Source organism: Episyrphus balteatus, chromosome 3, assembly GCF_945859705.1.
Source record: "Episyrphus balteatus chromosome 3, idEpiBalt1.1, whole genome shotgun sequence".
Lineage (NCBI taxonomy): Eukaryota > Metazoa > Arthropoda > Insecta > Diptera > Syrphidae > Episyrphus > Episyrphus balteatus.
In genome coordinates, this window is record NC_079136.1 from 8,389,591 (window position 1) to 8,410,218 (window position 20,628).

Here is a 20,628-nt window from a genome sequence, read left to right on the forward strand (position 1 = left end):
AATCAACATCTAAAACCAAAATTTCAAAAAAATTCAATGTCCGGTTTTCGGAAAATAGATTTTTCAAAAAATAAATTTCAATTTTTTTTTGTTTTAATCCAAAAATTAATTTTTTCAAAATTTTATTTTTGGCTTATTCTAAAAATATATGCCTAAATGCTTTTTACAAAAAATTTTGTTGAAATTTTGCATTAAAAGATATACCTTGTTTTAAAACTTGCATTTGAATTTTTATAACAAAATCTTTGAAGCCGTTTTCGAGAAGTTGCAACTTTACTAAAATCAGTACATGACAAGTACCTTAACTCCATATGCGTTTCGGTATGACAGTGGGCTGGCTCATCAGTTATATGCTGACGCCAATTTTTTGTCCATGAATACACCAACACTTATAAAAATCACAACCTGAATAGACTCTAAATATTTGGGCAAAACGCATATGGAGTTGAGGTCATTTTAAATTTTTTATTGAATTATATTCAATTTAAAAATAGAAATAATTTACATTATTTTTTTCCTGACCACGGGCAATTGTTTTTAGGTGCAAGAATGTAACCATGTTCCCCTAAAATATTAAAATTCACAGTCTATTCAGGTTGTGATTTTTAGAAGTGTATGTTTTCATGAACCAAAATTTGCTTCTTAGAAACGCATATGGAGTTGAGGTCATTTCAACTTTTTAATTGAATTATATTCAATCGCTCCGCTTAAAAATAAAAATAAAAATAATTTTCATTATTTTTTTCTTTTTTTATGACAAGTACCGTTATTTTTGATCCAAAAAAGTTAATTCCAAAAACCCATCTGCAGAGTCGCCAAACAACGCTACAAGTTTGACATTATTCGGTCCATCCGTTTAGGCTATAGCTTCATATACAGACAGACAGACTCCTGGGACCCACATTTTTGGCATTCTACATATATCATCGTAATGTCATGTCTGATTGTTATTTCAATTTTTTTTTTTTACGAATGCATAACTTGATAAAATGAACTCCTCTGTAATATTTATAAAAAAAAAAATCATTCTTCATTTTATCTCTTCTTTTCAGATTCAATCGATTGGTGCTAGCAATGATCAAGAAAGTCTAACTTCCACTGACGATTGCTCCGAGGAAATGTCTTCTATCAAAGCAATGACAAAGCAATTTAAATTTATTGCATCTTCCGATTTAATCGCCGAACCTAATACCACAGATATCGAAGAAGGCTGCTCAATGCAAACCGTTGTAATTGCTCCCTCTACAACCACAACAGCCGAATCGGACTACAATAGTATGGAATGTGATCAAACATCTGAAACCGAGTCGTGCTATCAGAACAACTATCAAAACGACGACGAAGCACCCGCAAAACGTCTCATCAGACCACGAATAGTCAAACTAGGTGACAAAGATTCTGGCACTGAAGTGAATTTCAGTGAAGATGGCCTAACACCCCCCGAATCGGTTGTCAAAGCAGTCCGTGGACGCAAGAAACCCCAATACATATCACCATATCGCAAGACAACAGCACGTCCATCATTTCCCAGCAAAGCTCAAATAAGCAATATAACAAACATTGCTGTCAATAAGACATCCCAATTAAAGAAATTACCTGTGACAAGTCTCAAACAAAAGAATGCCGCCACAACGAAACCGCTCAGTGGTGTTGTGGCTTTGAAGAAATCAGATGTGCCATCCAAATTGGGTTCCATAGTTCCAAGTGTGTCGCCTAGCAAAAAATCGGCAGCAAAAAATGATACATTAGTTGTTCCGTCGGTAGCACCTCCACCAACGCTCGAACGACAAGGAACTTTTGTCCAAGATGAACCCACAATCACTGATGTACCAGTTCCTGTTGTGGTTTCACCTACCCGTGCATCTAAGTTGCCTTTGAAGAAATCGATTGCCACTAAGCTGAAGCCGCCCTCGTCAAAAGTCGCTCCAACCGTTGTTGGTAAGCTTCCGAGACAAGTCACAATGCCCGCCCGACCCTATACGGCAGCTTCTAGCATCGATTTGAAACGCAAAGGTCTTGTCGGAGTGCGCAAGTCACCTAGTGTGCCAACAGTTCCCCAACGGTCGAATAGCAATGCGTCTATACGCGTAACACCATCTATAAACGCGCTTCGATCAAATCTTCCGTCAACTACACCGCCATCACGCAGCAATTCCAACCTAACGACAGCAACGAAGATCAACCAAATCAGCAGTCGCATTGCAGGCATCTGGAAAAAGGTCGACGAAGCCAAACGCACCGCAACGAAGACAACACCAATGCCAACTGCAACAGCAAAACAGGCAGCAACAACAGCTGCGGCCAAACCTTCTCAAATGAAGACTACCGGTAAGCTAAATCGTAGTTCAACATTTGACAATAGTCCTTCCGTTGTTGAACCATCCTCCAAAAAGCAACCAGTAGCTACCGGTTCCAAAGGTGCCAGTCACCTACATCATATATCCCCGACAAAGAGAATCCCCATAACCGTTTCACCTAGAAAACGATTCGATTAGGGATCTCTTAAGTTTCCCCCATATATTTATTTCATATATACAAAAAAGCTTAGCCAAATGTTAATGTTAAGACCTTTTGATATTGTATCACAGCAATGGATTTGTATTAAGGTTTTTTTTTTTTTTCTTTGAGAGAAATGAAAAAAAAAAACTGTTTTTCTGAAACCAAAACTTGTAAGACTTGAGAAGCATATTACTTGTAGTTTTATCTTTAAATTTTCGTGTTTTTATTATTATTATCATATTTTTTTCATTTAAAAAAATTTGCATTAATTAGTTTGTAGAGCTTAGTTAGTACATATTTGAAAAAAAAAAACAAACAAAAATCATTAAAACATTCTCAATCTTGAAGCTTTGACATTTTTTTTTCAATCTAGATGATGTACCCAGGGTCTTGATTTGAAAAATCTCAGAATGCTTCAAGACTGATTAATGTTTTGTGAACAAAAAAACATTATTATTATTGAAATTATTCTCTTTTGTATAGAGAAAAGCGGTAGTGTTTTTAACATGGATAACAATTTCTTATTTTTCATAAATTTAAATCGAAGATTTTTTAAGGAACGCATAAGATGATGATTATATTCAAAAAATTTATTTTTTAATTAATTTTTGAACTATTATTATCTTTTGCATAAAATATTAATAATGTAGTTTCTTTGCTTTTTTCTTCCTTTTTTTATATAATGTTACAAATTTAATTAAAAAATAAATTTAAAAAAAGTATATAAAACAGAAGTAAGTTCTTAGATTTTAAGACAAACAATGTGTAGCTTATGTAAGTTATTTATTTATGTAATATTTTTGAAAAAAAAAAAAAAACAGAAACCAATCAACTAACAGGAACAACACACAACACAAAACAAGAAAAGTATTGATGATAATGATATAAATAAAATATAGTAGAGGAGATGATGTTTTTTTGTAAGAAGATTGCTTTGAATCAAAACAAAATATACCATTTATTGTAGAAATCTTTAAAATAATAATAATAATAACAATTATAATCCCTCATAGTACTGTATAATCAATCCTCCTTGATGCATAATATTGAAAAAAATCTTATTGTTAAATTTAAAATAAAAAAAAAACTACAATTAAAAACAACAAAAATTATTGTCTGTTCCTCTGAAATATAATCAAATATATAAAAATAATTGTAATGGTAGTTGTTTTAATTTTTTTCTTCTAATAGTTGTATAGTTCTGTTCTGTGCCGTTGAATTTTCAGTAATGATGTTTTGCTGTCTGAAATTTTTGCTCTATCTTATATATATAATTCTCCTGTGCGTTTGTTTGTGACCCTACTCCTTCTAAACGACTTGATAGATTTTTCTGAAATTTGGTGGGGGTGATAAGGTCCATCCGAGACAGGTTTTGTTTTATAATTGGACCCAGTAGGTGGCGCTGTTGACAAGTTATATGCAAATTCCGTATTTGGGGTCGAATGACTGAACAGATTTTTGTGAAATTTTGTGTGTGCGATAAGGTCCATCCGAGACAGGTTTTGTGTTATAATTGGACCCGGTAGGTGGCGCTGTTGTCAATTTATATGCAAATTCCGTATTTGGGGTCGAATGACTGAACAGATTTTTGTGAAATTTTGTGTGTGAGATAAGGTCCATCTGAGACAGGTATTGTGTTATAATTGGACCCGGTAGGTGGCGCTGTTGTCAATTTATATGCAAATTCCGTATTTGGGGTCGAATGACTGAACAGATTTTTGTGAAATTTTGTGTATGCGATAAGGTCCATCTGAGACAGGTATTGTGTTATAATTGGACCCGGTAGGTGGCGCTGTTGTCAATTTATATGCAAATTCCGTATTTGGGGTCGAATGACTGAACAGATTTTTGTGAAATTTTGTGTATGCGATAAGGTCTATCCGAGACAGGTTTTGTGTTATAATTAGACCCAGTAGGTGGCGCTGTTGACAAGTTATATGCAAATTCCGTATTTGGGGTCGAATGACTGAACAGATTTTTGTGAAATTTTGTGTGTGCGATAAGGTCCATCCGAGACAGGTTTTGTGTTATAATTGGACCCGGTAGGTGGCGCTGTTGTCAAGTTATGTATATGCAAATTCCGTATTTGGGGTCGAAAGACTGAATAGATTTTTGTGAAATTTTGTGTGTGCGATAAGGTCCATCTGAGACAGGTATTGTGTTATAATTGGACCCGGTAGGTGGCGCTGTTGTCAAGTTTAATTCAAAATCCGTATTTGGGGTCGAATGACTGGATATTTTTTGTGAAATTTTGTGTGTGTGATAAGGTTTGCCCCAGACAGGTTTTGTGTTATAATTGGACCCTGTAGGTTGCGCTGTAGTCAAGTTATTTGTGCTCCACATATCAACCGAACCGAGTGAACCGGAAAAAGTTTAACACATTACAGGGCTAAAATTTGAAAACAAATACTTGGAAAGGCGGAACGAAGTCCGCCGGGTCAGCTAGTACTGTTATAATTTCTAAGCACAGCATTAGTCCTGTCAAATAAGGACTCAACCTCGGAAAGAATGGTAATAGAAAAATGTTTTGCTCAAAATCTTCGTTTTGGCATCCTAAACATGCTTCAAAAGTCTAGAAAAATCTCATGTCCTCAAGTCGCAATTTTAAAAGTCAACCAATGTTTTAGGGCCGTATTATGAATTGCGAGAACGATTTGGCAAACACTTGTGTCGTGGTAAGCCCTTTAGAAAAGTACGACGTTCGCCTGGTAATATAGCAAAAATAAAAAAAGGTTTGTGCCAATATCAAAACGCCGCACATAGGGGTATTTGACCTTAGACGGTGTTCAAAATTATTTGTTGATATTTTTAAATGAAAAAGGTTCTTAAAAAGTGAAATTATTAATAAATACAAAAATTAATTGCCATATTTAACAATTTGTATTAACCAATAAGATGTTTTAATATTAAAAAGTTACACATACACCACAGTGACACAATTCTTCAAAATGTTTCATATAGGATGTTAAGTGCCAATAAGTAGGTATTGCAATCGAAAATGGTTAAAGTAATTTTTACCCACAAACCCATGCAGAAAACAAAATGGCGGAAGTTTTTGTTTTCTTCCCTGATAGAAAAAAAATACTGCAAAAATTAACTATTACTAAGTTTTTAGGTCCCAGGGCTACTATATCACTTGTTTTGTTAATTTTTCTTTTTCAGCCTTGAAAAGCGTGAAAAGAACACTGAACTCTCACCTTAAGTGATAAAAAAAAACTTGCTCAATTGAAAAAAAAATTAAAATTAAACTTTAAATAAAGTAATTACCTTTATTTTTAAAAGCTAAAAAAAGAACAAGAAATCTACCTTATAAAAAAACTAGTTTGACATGAAAATGTTATATTCGTTGGTGTTTTTTTTTTCGTTATAAAACTAAGACTGTGTGTAGTTTTTGTGAGGATTTTATTTACCCACTCTAGAAAAATGACAGTTTTTATATTTTAGCCCAGTAAGTACACAAACGGAAATTAATTATGTACATATAATTTAAAAAAAAGTTCGAATAATTTTTTTTTTCAAAAAATTCTATTAATTTTTAATAGGTACTTCATAAAATAGGTTTATTTATAAAAAAAATCAAGTATTTAGCTTTACAAAATATATAGATTATAACCATTGATTTTTAATAATTTTCCAAATTTAGTTACTTTTTTAAAAGGACAACTACCAACACATTCCATGAAAAAAAAATTTCCTGCAAAATAAGCAATTTCATCCTCATATTTTGACTATTTTTGGTGATAAGTTTTTAATTGAAGATCCCAAACAAATAACTTCCATTTTCTTTAAGTATTTGTATCACTTAGATACAAAAACACGGATATTTTAAGACATTCCTCTTAATTGTGTTATCACATTGTACCATTCGAAACATTTACGTAAATTCCGATTTCCCCTTTTTAAGTAGTAAGCAGATTAAAAAATATTCGTTTTCGAAAATTTTCACTTTCGGAACGAAATACAGAGCAGCAATCCTCTGTTGTCGTCTATTCTGTCTGGAAGACATTCTCATACATTTGCAAACACTTCAGACCTCCAAATGAAATAAAGACATCTTTTTTAAAAATTACATAAAACTTGTACAAATACACAAGTTTGCTTTTATTTACACTTGCTAAGTTATCCCCGTGTTTATACAAGTTTATTTTTTTTTTTATTTATAAATAGTTTCCCGAGCCTTTACTTAGAAGCAATAAAAATAAATACAAATATTTTTTTTTCTTTCAAAAATTTACTAGATTTTATCAAAATGAAAAAAGTGTTTTTTTTTTTTTTTTAAATAGTGTAAAACAGAAAAATTACAATAAAATTACTTAGCTCTGTTCTTTTTTTTTATGTGATGAATTTTGTTCTTTGAAATAATAATAAATCAATGCATTGCCAAACTATCTTACAAGCAAAAGATCAAGTAAGATGATGAGTATAGGCTTCTTTGGAGTAACTTATAATCAATGACTAAGATCTTCAGTCGAGTCTTTTTTTCTTCTTTTTTTAATTTGTTTGTTTAATAATATTTGCACTAGGAAAGAAAAAGAATCTTTTAATAGAATCGTTTTCTTGAATTCTTCTCTTTGTAGTAGGAAATTGCAAATATGCAAACAGCGATGCATGCCAACATTCCAAAGAGAAGAATGAAGAATATCTTTGCGTTGGACATTCCTGGTTTAGAATCGTCTTTATGTTCTCGTGGTGGTTCGAAACTTTTTGCATTTGGAATAAGTTTGGTTCGTTCAATAGCTTGCTCATGCTGCAACGAATGAAAAAATTTAGTTAATTTTTATGAAAATTAATAAAATTAAAAAAAAAAATTACTGTGAAATCCGTATCCAAGTCGTAGAATTTAAATGAATGAATGTCATGGTTATCGGAGAGATCACCGGTAGTTGCTGATATTCCAAAGTAATATCCAGTTGGGAGTTCGACATCTTTCACAACAAAGCAACTCTTCCATTCGTTGGTATTTTCCAAATCCGTGGAAACCGATAGAATATCATTTTCGTAACGTATTCTGACTTGCGTGTCAAAAGCGACATTGCGGAAACGTACTTCACATCCGGCCAATTGTGTATGGGTTCCATCCCGATCATGGTCATAACTTAAGGAACCATTATTAACCATCGCACTTAAGAAAGGGTGATTGTGCTAGAATGAGTAAATAAAATATTATTTGGTCAAATAAATATTAGTCGAGTTTTATGAAAAACATGTTTTTTTTTTTATGAACAACATTGTGAAAATGGATTTCCGAAGCTCATATAAAAACTTTAATTATTTAAGCTAAACCTTGCCACCATATAGCAGAATAGAACAAAAAGTGTAAGGTTCCGCAGATTAAAGTATAGATTTTGCAAAACAAATGATATAAAGGTATTGGTGTCCATTAAAAAATCGCAAACTACATAATGAGACAAAAGAAGTTATTCAGGTTTGAGTTTTTGAACAATTTTTTTCAAATTGATTTATTCAGTTATTTTGAAAATTGGACAAAGTTAATTGAGACCGATTTCAATTCGATTTTTGTTGCTGAAAAAGACGATTTGGATGAGCGAAACAAGAACAAGATGTAACGAAAGAAGATAAAGTAATTACAATGAATGTTTTTGAAATTTTTGACACCTATGCCCATATTCTGTAACTTTTATCACTGGCGATAAAATATTTGAATGACTTTAAAATCCATTTTATTTCATCAAAATAAAAATAAAATCGTTCTTAATTCATAAATTCTGAATTTGAAAGAAATTTTGGTTTATTTATGGAAGAAAATGAATTTTAGAGACGTTGAAAAACGTTTATCGCCAGTGAAAAAGTTACAAAACTGGGGCCCTGGACTATCACCTATAAATTTCAGAACAATTGGATGTAGAATGGTTTCACGAACAAGTGGAATGTTGACGGATCACTTAAATGAAGAAAATCACGACTTTTCACTAAGGGCACATTAGTCGGGAGTAAATTTTCATGATACTTTTGCTTTTGTTGCCAGACTAAGTTCCTGAGAGATAGCGTTTCTGAAATTTCTAACACATGTGCCCATATTCTGTAACTTTTATCACTGGCGATAAAATATTTGAATGACTTTAAAATCCATTTTATCTCATCAAAATAAAAGAAAATCGTTCCAAGTCATAATTTATTCTGAATTTGAAAGAAATTTTGCTTTATTTATGGAGGAAAATGAATTTGAGAGACGTTGAAAAACGTATATCGCCAGTGAAAAAATTACAGAACAGGGGCCCTGTTCTATAAATTCCAGAACAATTGGATGTAGAATGGTTTCGCGCAACAAGTGGAATGTTGACGGATAACTTAAATGAAGAAAATCATGACTTTTCACTAAGGGCACATTAGTCGGGAGTAAATTTTTATGATACTTTTGCTTTTGTTCCCAGGCTAAGTTCCTAAAGGCGTATGATTGCTATTGATGCAAAATATTTTTATATTCAATAGGGTGCTCCTTATTTTACTCTTTTGCGTAAATTGAGTGCGACGCACCCTAGAATCAGGAGAAAAAATACCCATATTTTTTTATATTTTTATCTCTAACCCTTCCTGGTCCTATTTTGATAATAAGTTACTAGAGCACGGCGATATTCTATGTCCAGTGTTGGGTAAAAGGCGGATGTTTGATCATTCATACGTATAAACTTCTTAATGAAATAGGGTTAGGAATAAAAATTTGAAAAAATTAGGGCATTTTTTTTCTGACTTGGAACCAATCTAGGTGTATTCAAAATTCCTTGTGCGGTGATAGCGTTCGTTGCAAGGGATAAATGAACTTTATAAGTAGTTCTACTAAGTCAAAAAAGCTAAAGCATGCAAAGAATAATAACTCGACCTCATGGATCGAATGAAGTGGTCTAGTCAAGTAGGTCTTCAAATCCCAGTTGCAGGACCAAAACTAGACTTCAAAGATCAAGCAGATGGTAGCTCAATCGATTTAGACAACTGGAAGAATCCTTCATTGATCGAAAGCTTGTTAAGTGATTAAGCAAGCAAGTACAGGCAACAATTTCTGTAGTAAAAATGACAAGTTGTATAGAACTCAGCACAATAATGAATGCTCATCTTTTTGTACAGAATATAATGTAAACAAAACAAACAAAGAATTGAAACATTTTCCGGGTTATTGAATCAATTGTAACGCAAAAAAAAAACAATGCATTCATAATATTTCACACCTAATTGTTATTAATTTATCTCTCTCACATACAACATTACGCATATTACATCTGTTACTGAACTTTAAATGACTTATTTGACCTGTGGACTTGGACATGAACACATCAAATTAAAAGTAACGACTTCACTTCATATTCTTTAATAATAATAATAGAGTTTCTGCATACCATCCTGGCTTAAGCCAAGAGTACCCATCTTCAGAAGATTGGGCTCTATTTAAATCCCTAGCCCTAGATTAAGTAATGAAAGAAACAAAGATTATTAGTTATATAACTTTAAAATAAACGATTGCATAATTGTCATATAAATTGTATTTTTTGTATTTTTACCACGTGATATTATTTTTGATGAAATTAATAAGCTTATTTTTGAATTCGACTATTCTGTTTTCACTCTTTATAACGGTGGGGAGGTTGTTAAAATAATTAATTCCGTCATACATAATGGAGTTTTGTGTTCTGGTTAAACGACAGCGTTCTGGCCTCAGGTTGTTATTATTCCGTAGACTGTACGGTTGAACTTCTGCTACTTCTAAGATTCCATCCGAGATATATTCCGGCAGCATTCCATTTCTCATTTTGAAGATAAAAACCATTGCATCATAAGTCAGCTTTTGCTTAACACTCATCCACTTCAAACATTCAAGCATAGCACTAACAGGAGTGTAAATATTCATCTTTAAGATTATTCTCATACCTTTGTTTTGTAATCTTTGGAGTCTTAATTTAACATCAGCATTCGAACCGAACAGAAGAGTAGAGCAATAATCGAAGTGTGGTTTAACCAGAGTATTATACAAAAGAACAGAAGCATCAAATGTTAAATTTTTTCGTATTCTACTCAAAAAATATGTTTTCTTGGAGATTTTTGAACAAATATGACTCGCATGATCCTTGAAATTAAGCTTATTATCAATAATAACACCCAAGTACTTTATACTCTCAACACAGCTCAACGACACACCATCCATACACACGTCAATATCATTGCTTACCCTAAATTTCATACATTTAGTCTTGCTCACATTCACCTTAAGTTTGTTCATTTTTAACCAAATATCAACCCTTCTCAAGTCCTCATTCAGTCTCTCGCACATTCTTTCACTATCATTTCCACAAATATAAATAAGACTGTCATCCGCAAAAAGCTTAATACTACAATATTTGAGACATTTTTTAAAGTCATTCATATACAAAAGGAAAAGAAATACCCCCAACACTGAACCCTGGGGTACACCCAGATCATTACCGATTGGATTAGATATTTCGTCATTTACTTTAGTTCTTTGACTTCTATTTGTTAAATAAGATTTAAACCATTCTATTTCACGCCCACGCACACCATACAACCATAGTTTTCTTATCAATATATCTCTGTCAATAGTTTCAAACGCTCTTTTTAAGTCCAAAAACACAGCTATCACCGAATTTCCACAGTCAATTTGTCTTTTCCATTTCCACACAACACAATTAATCGCAGTCTCACATGAATGACCTCTTCTAAATCCCGATTGTTCTTCAATCAACAAATTATTATTCTCCAAGTAGTTTTGAAATTGATCGGCAACAATTTTTTCCAATACCTTTTCACACGTTGGCAACATATTCACTGGTCTAAATTCTTCACATTTATTTGTATTACTAATCTTTTCAACTGGAACAACCACCGATTCCTTCCATGTTTCAGGAAATTTACCTGTGCCCAGCGAAGTGTTTATCAATTTCATAAGAACCGGACCGATAATTTCGATTGATTGAGATACCATTTCTCTGTTGAGTCCGAATATATCCTTTTTATTATTTAAATTTTTAATTACCGTGTATAGTGAACTTGCATTACAGAAACTGAACGTAAAACTAGTATTCACATTAATATCTGGCGACACAAAAGAAATATATGGAATTGATGCATTAATTTCTCGAATACTGTTCACAAAGTATGAATTAAATTTATTAGCAATGATGCTGGATCTGGTTGAATTTTCATCCCCGAATTTAACACATTCAATTTTATTCGTTTTTGTATCTTTTAACACCATCTTCTTAAGTACCTTCCACATCTCCACTTGATTACCAGATTTTGCAGTTATCATTGAAGTAATATAATTGCTTTTAACAGTTCTAATTTCACTTTTATAATAATTACGGATGCTTCTATAATTGGACCAATTTTGGGCTGATTTATTAAAAACTGCGATTTTATATGCTTTTATTTTTTCGTTTTTAAGTCTTTGAAGATATGAATTAAACCACTCATTATTATCAGATTTTTTAGTCACTTTTTGTACCGTTAAAGCCTCACAACAGGTTTTTAATTTTTCACAAAAAATATTTGTAAGAGCATTTAAGTCTTCCTCAAAGAATGTGCCTAAGAAGTCATTAGCATTTAGGAAAAAATCAAATTTATGTTTTGTATAACGAATTGTTTTATATTTTTGCTCTCTTACATCAGATTTTCTTTTAATTTTAACTTCTACTCTAATCGTTTCATGATCCGTTATCTTATCATTAGCATTCATATTAATGTTAATTTGTGATTTCAAATCTCTATTTGTTACTATGTAGTCTATTAACGTCTCAGAAACATCAGTTATTCTAGTCGGTTGATTAACAATCTGAGAAAGCCCCTGATCAGTTAAGATCTCCAACATCCTTTCTGCATTGCGCTCTTTTGTTAAAAGATCCACATTAAAGTCTCCAGCTAATAAAATGTTATTTTCGTTTTCCATAAAATGATAGCACCACTCCGAAAAAAATGTTAGAAAATCTGATACCGAGGAGCTAGGAGATCTATAAAACACTACCAATGTCCATTTTTCTTCATTCATCCATAAATACACTTTTACAAACCATATAGAATTTGAAAAATTTGAAGTGTTAATCACTTGATACCGTATTCCTTTTTTTATATAAAGTAAAACACCTCCAGTATGCCTAGAATGTGAATTACATATTACATGCTTGTAGCCAACTACACCAATTTCAGACTCCTCTATTTCTGCCGTTAAACAAGTTTCTGTTAGCATAACAAAATCCGGATGATTACTTTGTATTAAAATTTCCAATTCATCCTTGTTAGCTAGTAAACTTTGTATATTTAAGTAATAAAATATTAAAATTTCAGAAGTTGGCTTTGTTTGCTACAAGTATTTACTTTTTTCCACTTTAAGTTTTCGTTTATACACTTCGCAATCATTGTCAAATGCATTATGGTTTGTGCTTAAGTTAAGTTTAAGTTCATGACCCATTCCCCATTTTGTAATTAATTTTTTTCTGTTCATTGCTACGTCTATAAATATTATTTATAGAAAACATTGATTCAAAAGATACGCCTTATCTTAGTCAAAAAAAAAAGAAGAAAAATTGTATGCCACTGCCACATAAGAAGAGATACCTTTTTGTGCACGTCATAAATTGAATAAAGGTAAAATATACTTATTCAAATCGAATAAAAATTGATAAAAAATATTCAACTTACATTATGTGGACCATTATGATTGCTGTAAGTGTCCATTATAATAGCCAAGCCGGAGAACAAGTTTTTGCTTCCGAATACTTCGCCAGAGATCATTCGGTCTTTTGCATACCAAATAGCAAATCCATCGCCAAACAATTCAGAACCTTTGCCATGAACTTTGAACATAACATGTATTTCCCAGTTTCGTGACATGCATGGCTAAAAATTGAAATGCATTTAAAGAATATAATACAAATAATAAAGAGAATCTTAAAAAGTTACCGCTAAATTCCATATCGCTCCACTTCTTGATTGCATATCAGCCGTCAGTCTAATGAAATTATTCAAGACCATTGTGTTGCCGAGGAAGTCCCAATATGGAAGATTCATTCCCGAACCTTTTAAAAGATCGGAGTAGATTTTTTCATTTCATTTCAATGAAATATATTCTTATTACTCACCATGAAATGGACTCACTAAGGAATGTTCTCGCTTCATATATTCCTCGGAATCACTTGTTCTGGCATCAATGTGCCACAAACAAAGGGAATGAATAAATATTAGAAATATTGTGTTAAGTTTTGGCATTTTAAATGAACTATTTAAATTAAAATATGATGAAAAATGTAATTTTTGTTCTACGGGAGATGCTGAAGAAGGAGCTGCTTGTGCCATCGCATAATTTTTATTTTTTTTTTTTAATTAATTTTCATTTTTCACAGTGTCAATTTTCGCTTTCTCTTTGTGGCGGCTGTGGAAATGGTGGCGCTTTTTTTCGAGACTCGACAACGAAACAAGTTGTGAGATCTGTTTGGTTTGACTTTTTTTTTGTATCCAAAAGTATAACTAAAGGCTTGGCCACACCAACAATGTATGCGATGTTTTTAATGCACATAGAGTCAACTGGTGTTGTTTTTTTTGTATATTTTGGTGCTTTTTTTTTTTAATTATACTAAAGGAGTATTCATGAAATGGTGGTAAACCTGGTAAATGTGTAAAAAAATGTATTTGGGGTAAAGCTGTTTGTTTACCATTAGTGCCTGGCTACACGGTGATTTTTCAATCGCCTGAGCAGTGAGTTTGTTGGCAAGAGGGATGAGGAGTGAATGGGAAAGATGCTCACGAAAAAAAAATATCATTGAGTATAGCCTAGTACGCAGATCGGGAAAAAATTTATTTCTCATACAAATTTTTTCTCGGGACAAATTTTGTCTTGAATATTTTTCCAAGCAGTACGCAGTTCACGTGCAAAATTTAAATATTTGGAGCAGCTGTAAAGAAAAAGTCTCCACTTAATTTTGATCGAAAAAATAATGTTCGAAGTATTATTCTGTTCGAAGCATTATTCTGCCGGCAAAAATTGTGATAAGGAAAAAAAATAAAATAAAACAAAATGGAAAGAAATTCAAACAAAATTAAGGTGGACTCTTTCATAAAATACTTGGAAAGTGAAGACGAAGCCAATACAACTCAGAATCAAATTAAAAACAAAAAAAAATAATTTAATTTGAAAGAAGAAAAAAACTATTGATAGAAATTACTTAGGTAAACTGCCCTATTGTTGCCAGTCCCCAATGTGATTGGCACACCTTGAGCTTAAAAACCATTTACAGCTACTATTTTTATTTTTTATTTAAAAATTCACTCTTCCTTTTTTGGCATATTCTTAGCAAACGAGATTTGATAATTTAAAAAAAAAGTATTCAAAATAGTTTTATGCTAAACGGAAAAATCTGCGAACTAAAGACTGTGCGACATTCGCTTAAGGTGCCAATGATTGGGCATTTACACTAGGTAATTTCTCCACATTCAAAATTTTGCGCAGGATTAAAAAATGTTTTGTAGAGATTAAAATTGTAGAGATAAAATTTGTTTTTTCCCGATCTGCGTCAACAGCGGACATATTAACGAAAAAATATCATCGGGGTATTATACTGCCCATAATCTCGTAAAGGCCCTAACTACACTTTTCTTAGTTCTGAGTTATAGAGGGAAATAGTAAATGTAATATCGCAAATTTCATATAAAAATGAAAAAAAATCAAAATTTCATTTTCAATTTTCTGACGTATTTGAAGACCTAGGCTAAAAAAATAAATGAGGATAAATCAGAGACAATGCCCTAACTCCAAATATGCAAAAAAATCAAAATCGAAAATTTTTTAGATAGGGCCTTTACGAAATTATGGGCAGTATAGCAAAGAAAATATAATAAAAATTCAAATAAAAAAATTCAAGAAAAAATATCAGAAAATAATTTTTAAAGCAAAAACAAAACAAATTTAATTTCAACCAAAATTTCGTTAAGGAAATTATGTATGGAAAATTTCATTTCGTTCCAGCTGCGTACTAGACTTTATGCTAAAATTAAAACATTTTAATTAATTCATCTGTGTAAAAGAGATTCTCGTACATTTTTTTCTCCACAAAGGTTCACAGAAACTTTCACGGGTGAACACAAAGTATGTACTCCTAAGAACTATTCACTCGGTAAATACATCTCTATAAGAAATACTTTAACCAAACAGATTTTTTTTTGGTTCCGGAACACGTAATAAAAACAAAATTTATAAACTAACCAAACAGTTCAACAAAATGACAGTTTTAATTTTTGTAAACAAATAACCACCAACACCAAAAACACAAAAGAAGTTGATTATTTTCATTTTGGAAGAAAATCGTCTTTAATTTTCTTCTACCACACAAATGACAACGGACGAAAGAAACTTCCGTTCCAGCTACTATGAAAAAGTTGGATGTAACAGTGTGGAAGAAAAGAAATCCCTTAATATTCTTCTAAAAGACCACACTCTCACCCGACTGAAACTTCAACAATTCTGTTTAAGTTTCACAGTTCCAACAAATCAAAGAACTTTGGTTTGGAACATCATACTAGGTAAGAGTACACTTGTTGTCATCTTAGCTTGATTTATCTTACTACCAAAAACATCTAATTAGGAATCCTTCCATTGCCTGTTCATCAAAATGCCACAAGCTATGTTATGGAACAAAGAACAGCCGTCTATACGGATGTCCTTAGAGCTGTTACAATTATGAGATATATTGACGAGAATACACCAAAATGCAAAGTTCTCTATGCAATGTGGTTACTCGAAAATAAAAAACTGCATCCGGATACGAATATAAACGTGAGGAACTTTATTTTATTTTTATACAAAATTTTTTTAACTTTATTCATTTTTTAGGAAGATAATCATTTCGTTGAAATAGCCAAGGTCCTGTTGCGAATGTTTGAAAATGATGTCGATGTTTATTGGATAGCCAAAGAGTTCTATGAGTTGACTAAGGTTATCAAAGCGGAACTGCCCAAACTCAAAGAACTTACTCAAACTATTCTGAAACGAGAAGACAATCTTCTCTATAAGTAAGTATATTGTAAACATTTTTATTTGCTTTTATCGTTTAAGTAGAGTAATTTATCAGATTTCCAGTTAATTGTTGCAAATCCAATCAGGCTTTTTATGCAATCAAAACACATTTTAGTTGGTCTTGTTTGATTTGTTAGTTATTCATATTAGTTTCCTAATCTGACCCAACAAGATCACGGCCATTCCATTTGCATTTTTAGGACATTTTCACGCTTATTATTCAGTTTATCTCGGTGAAGAAGCAATATTTTTTCTTGAATCTTGGTGGGTCTTAAGGGCTCATGATAAAGTTTAATTCAAAACAGCTAAATTATTAACAGACAAAGACGGTAACGGAGAAGACTTGTACGCGACTTCTACATTACCGATTTATTTGTGAATAATTTGGCTACGTTTAATTAGTTTTTCGTGAAACTTCTAGAACATCAACTTTATCATGAGCCATTAAGACCTACCAAGTTTCAAGAAAAAAGATTGGTTCTTCAACGAGATAAACTGGAAACAAGGTCAATATATTATCTTCTTCGTTACTTTGGAATGGCCGAACTTATCAATTCATTGAAGAAAAGTTTCTGTTTTTCATTCACACCACAAAGTCCTTTTGTTTCAAATCCAGGGAGTTTTAACTTTCCTCGAGTTCATAGATGCAAAACTTGTACAACATAAAAAAGTTTACCATTCATTTATAAAACTAAATACTATGTCCGTTATAAAATATATCTATCTGTCTTTTTAGAATTTTTGTGACCTCAGGGTTTGTTTTTAGTTGAGAAAGTTCTACCTTGAACCCAACTGCGGTGGCACAGTTAAGTAAAGAGACTTATATTTTAGCTGTTCAACTCCTTCTTTCTATTCTCTGCATTGAAATCTACAGAAGTTTAAGATCAATGTCATCCTTATGTCTCCTACTCAATCATCTCCTCTTTTCTTAAATGCTCGCACTGTGTTTTTATAACATTTTAAGGGTATTCATAACGCTTTGATGTGCTCGTTAATTATACAAAAAAATAAATAAACTTGAGCGCCTTCAAAAATGTGTAGGTCCTCGGATTTAATTCGAAAAATGACTCCCATTTTCCGTGTAAAAGTTTAGTTGTTCGGTGTTTTAAAGTCTTTAAGTTATAGCCTGTTTTCACTACATAATGAGATAATTTCGCAAATAAGGTCAGTTGAAATTCAAAATTAAATTTTTTTTTTCTATACGATTTGAAATTCGAAAAGACCAAAAGAGCCTGATATAACAATATAAATAAGAATAAAAAAAGAATTGGTCAAACACATACAACGAAATGAGGTAATTTGCGAAATTATCCCATTTAGGCTTTAGTGAAAACAGGCTATTAAGCTCGGTTAAATTTTGTTCATATTATCCCAGCGTTTTAGTCAGGTAACTAAGCAGATTTTCGGTTTTAGATTTAAAGAACTTGGTGAAAGTAAGGGACAAATGGTATATAGAACAGAATCATAGAATAGAAGAATCATACAAATTATATAACTAAGAAAAAAATTTAAATAAAATAGGTATTTGATTTTGTATTTTTGTGTCTATCCATAAAGCCATCTTGACAGTCATCAATTCTTTAAGAGCCAAATCATCGAAGAATGGTATGGAACCTGCTTTGCCGGCATTATAAACGAAGTAGCCCTCGTCAAAGTGTGGGACAAAATCTGTGGCGGATCTAAAAAAATATTAATTTTCATATTGCTAGAACTGCTGAAAACCGAAACATTTCGAAGTGCCTTATTGCAGTGTAAAACAGTTGACACAATGAAGAAATCGATTGAAAAAGCCAGAGACCAGGACGTCTCTAGTGTTCTCAACAAAGCAGTCAAATCATGGAAATCTTGTAATACAATTCATAACGAAATAAATATTCATTAGTGTTTTTGGTTCAAATTAGCATTGATTTATTTTACTAAGCTTAGATATATTTAAATACAACATCTTTCCTATCGGCTACAGTTTGTAATTCAAGAGTAACCGGACATTGGAGCCAATTAGAAAGCATTTCCTCGGTGTAGCCAATAAGAAAGTACATTTTGCGAGCTGTTATACCTTGTCTAATGATTGCAGCAATACGGATGTGATTGTATTGTCTTTTGATTATGACTTCAGAGCAGACAAGGGCATGCCATGTTCCAATCATGAACTTCCTTATGAAGACATCCTCAATTGCCGTTTGTGAGGGACGAAGACCATCGAGAATAGTTGCTACAAAACAGCATAAATATTATAACTTATTTCTGGACTAAGGTTAATTGAGAAAACTTACATGTATTCCAAGAATTCCATGATTTACGATGGACGATGTGGTGAGGAGCATTTGCCATTTCATAGGTAAGAGGTCTGTCGCGTTTTGGGGTTATGCGATATCGACCAGCTTGTACTTTGCACATAACAGCAGTTGTGTGCAATGTTTTAGCGTTGATTTCATTGCTGATAGTTTTTGGAATTACCTGGGGGTAAATTAAGTTTAGAAAGTTTGTAATTTTATGATCGAAAAAGTGATATTAGACCTGAAGAAGATTTTTCAGCATGATGGCTTGCTCCTGTTCTGTAATTTTTCTCTTGAATCTACTTGACAGATTGGACTGAAATGACAGAAATAAACAGCCATCAGCTGATCGCTGTGACAGGTGTAGTGTACAGTAGTGCTAAAAAAAAAAGTTCCAAAAATCTATCGTTCAGCAAAATATTTCAAATGTAGGCATTCAAAAAACTAACAACATTACACCTGCGACACACTTCTAGTAAAGATACTATTCTACGGTAAAAACGCTAGAATCCATACCATGGTGTTAGTCTGATATTAGGCGTGTTTTTTTGGCACAGCTATCCCTATCTGCAGTGGGAGCTTCCATGTATTACAAATACAACACCTAACTGCGGATAAAACTAAAACTTAAATCTTGCTGCGGATAAGAAATTGACATTTTTTCGAGTATCGATACTCGATCGGAGAAAATTTCGGATAATCGGATAAATCAAGAGTCTCGAAGCTATGTTCGCAGAGTGCAATCTGCAACGCACTTGCGTTCTTTTATTTAAGTTTATTTTGAATTAATATTGGAACGCACACATAAAATTATTTCTACATTTCATTTACATACATATTTACCGTTGATGGAAACTTATCCTACTCTAATCTTTAAATGCTTTTTAGAGCCAATTTTTCAATCTTCTAATAAACAGTCAGTTAACTGTTCTACGAATAAAGTTATTAGGCTCATAAACAATCAGATAAAAACATTGAAGTTTTCCATCAAGAATAATTTATTCTACAGAATAACAAAAAAAATTTGTCAAATTCAAAAATATTTAAAATTAAACGTCATTTTTATTCATGATTGTTTTTGTTTTCTTGTTTTCCACTGTATTTTTTTCAAAATTCTTTCAAAACAGCTTTGACAACTGACACAATATTTTTGTTGGGATTATTCCTTAGAATAATTTTTATTCGTCTCTGAAAGAAGCAGATAGTTTTATTCTTAGGAATAAGCTACATCTGCTTGTTGAAAAATTGATTTTTTCTCTATCCTTAGGAATAAGTACTAACTGACTGTTTAACTGACTATTGAAAAATTGGCCCTTAGTGAAATAAAATCAAGGAACAAGTCGCACATAATTGTTGTACGGTGTTTAATATTTTTCTTCTGTAATGTCGTTTTCTATTTGAGGTATAACTACAACGGCCACTTTTTGCAAAAAGTGGGATTTATAAAAGTAATTTTTTTTCTTTCTAGCGCCATTTATATTTGAAAAAAACTAAAAAAAATTGTTTTTGACATCAAGAAATAAGTTGTCTGCATCATTGCTTTTAATTTTGGTGTTCAGAAACTGGCACAAAATGAGCTTGAAAATGTTCACTTTTTTCAAATTTGTGAATCTGACAGCTAAAAGAGGTGGTAAAATGAGGAAAAAGTAAAAAATCTCAGATTTCATGATCTATTTGAGGCTTGAGATTTAAAAATATGGATTCGAGATTCAAAAATCTGAATCTCGATTTTTATCAAGATTCACACATAGGTACAAGCACTTCAAACACACTTCTCTCTTTGGTGAACATCTGTTATTGTTTCATTTTAAAAAGTTAAGTTTATAT

General features: G+C 32.1%; 4 protein-coding genes across 4 annotated transcripts in view; 2 read left to right on the top strand and 2 right to left on the bottom strand.

Annotated features, from left to right (window-relative positions):
• LOC129913873 (uncharacterized) overlaps positions 1–2,627 on the top strand; it is a 40,802-nt gene extending 38,175 nt beyond the window's left edge. Inside the window, exon 6 of the mRNA XM_055992821.1 lies at positions 1,053–2,627. Within this exon, the coding sequence (XP_055848796.1) occupies positions 1,053–2,495 (1,443 nt within the window). The 3' untranslated portion in view covers positions 2,496–2,627. The remainder of the gene's footprint in view (positions 1–1,052) is intronic.
• Positions 2,628–6,843: 4,216 nt separating this feature from the next.
• Positions 6,844–13,843, bottom strand: LOC129914573 (vesicular integral-membrane protein VIP36). The gene is made up of 5 exons (XM_055993897.1): positions 13,599–13,843; positions 13,420–13,535; positions 13,159–13,356; positions 7,312–7,641; positions 6,844–7,246 (listed from the first exon to the last, which is right to left on the bottom strand). Exons 1-5 carry the CDS (start codon positions 13,810–13,812, stop codon positions 7,040–7,042), a joined length of 1,065 nt encoding a protein of 354 aa, XP_055849872.1. The 5' UTR covers positions 13,813–13,843; the 3' UTR covers positions 6,844–7,039.
• A 1,892-nt stretch (positions 13,844–15,735) lies between these two features.
• LOC129916135 (TBC1 domain family member 7) lies at positions 15,736–18,425 on the top strand. Its single transcript, XM_055995928.1, has 4 exons — positions 15,736–16,032; positions 16,095–16,285; positions 16,343–16,521; positions 18,083–18,425. Exons 1-4 carry the CDS (start codon positions 15,843–15,845, stop codon positions 18,405–18,407), a joined length of 885 nt encoding a protein of 294 aa, XP_055851903.1. The 5' UTR covers positions 15,736–15,842; the 3' UTR covers positions 18,408–18,425.
• On the bottom strand, positions 18,410–19,183 carry LOC129916136 (28S ribosomal protein S24, mitochondrial). The gene is made up of 3 exons (XM_055995929.1): positions 19,043–19,183; positions 18,799–18,982; positions 18,410–18,737 (listed from the first exon to the last, which is right to left on the bottom strand). Exons 1-3 carry the CDS (start codon positions 19,061–19,063, stop codon positions 18,448–18,450), a joined length of 495 nt encoding a protein of 164 aa, XP_055851904.1. The 5' UTR covers positions 19,064–19,183; the 3' UTR covers positions 18,410–18,447.
• Positions 19,184–20,628: the final 1,445 nt, after the last annotated feature.

Bases quoted from the DNA above. Each gene is read 5' to 3' on its own strand.
- LOC129914573 (XM_055993897.1), bottom strand. From the start codon at position 13,812: ATGGCACAAGCAGCTCCTTCTTCAGCATCTCCCGTAGAACAAAAATTA. The intron at 13,357-13,419 runs GTAACTTTTTAA...TTCAATTTTTAG, and splicing joins GAGCGATATGGAATTTAGCG to CCATGCATGTCACGAAACTG. The intron at 7,642-13,158 runs GTAAGTTGAATA...TACTCATTCTAG, and splicing joins ATCATAATGGTCCACATAAT to CACAATCACCCTTTCTTAAG.
- LOC129916135 (XM_055995928.1), top strand. From the start codon at position 15,843: ATGACAACGGACGAAAGAAACTTCCGTTCCAGCTACTATGAAAAAGTT. The intron at 16,286-16,342 runs GTGAGGAACTTT...TTCATTTTTTAG, and splicing joins ATCCGGATACGAATATAAAC to GAAGATAATCATTTCGTTGA. The intron at 16,522-18,082 runs GTAAGTATATTG...CTATCCATAAAG, and splicing joins GAAGACAATCTTCTCTATAA to CCATCTTGACAGTCATCAAT.
- LOC129916136 (XM_055995929.1), bottom strand. From the start codon at position 19,063: ATGCTGAAAAATCTTCTTCAG. The intron at 18,983-19,042 runs GTCTAATATCAC...ATTTACCCCCAG, and splicing joins TGCTGAAAAATCTTCTTCAG to GTAATTCCAAAAACTATCAG. The intron at 18,738-18,798 runs GTAAGTTTTCTC...GCTGTTTTGTAG, and splicing joins ATGGAATTCTTGGAATACAT to CAACTATTCTCGATGGTCTT.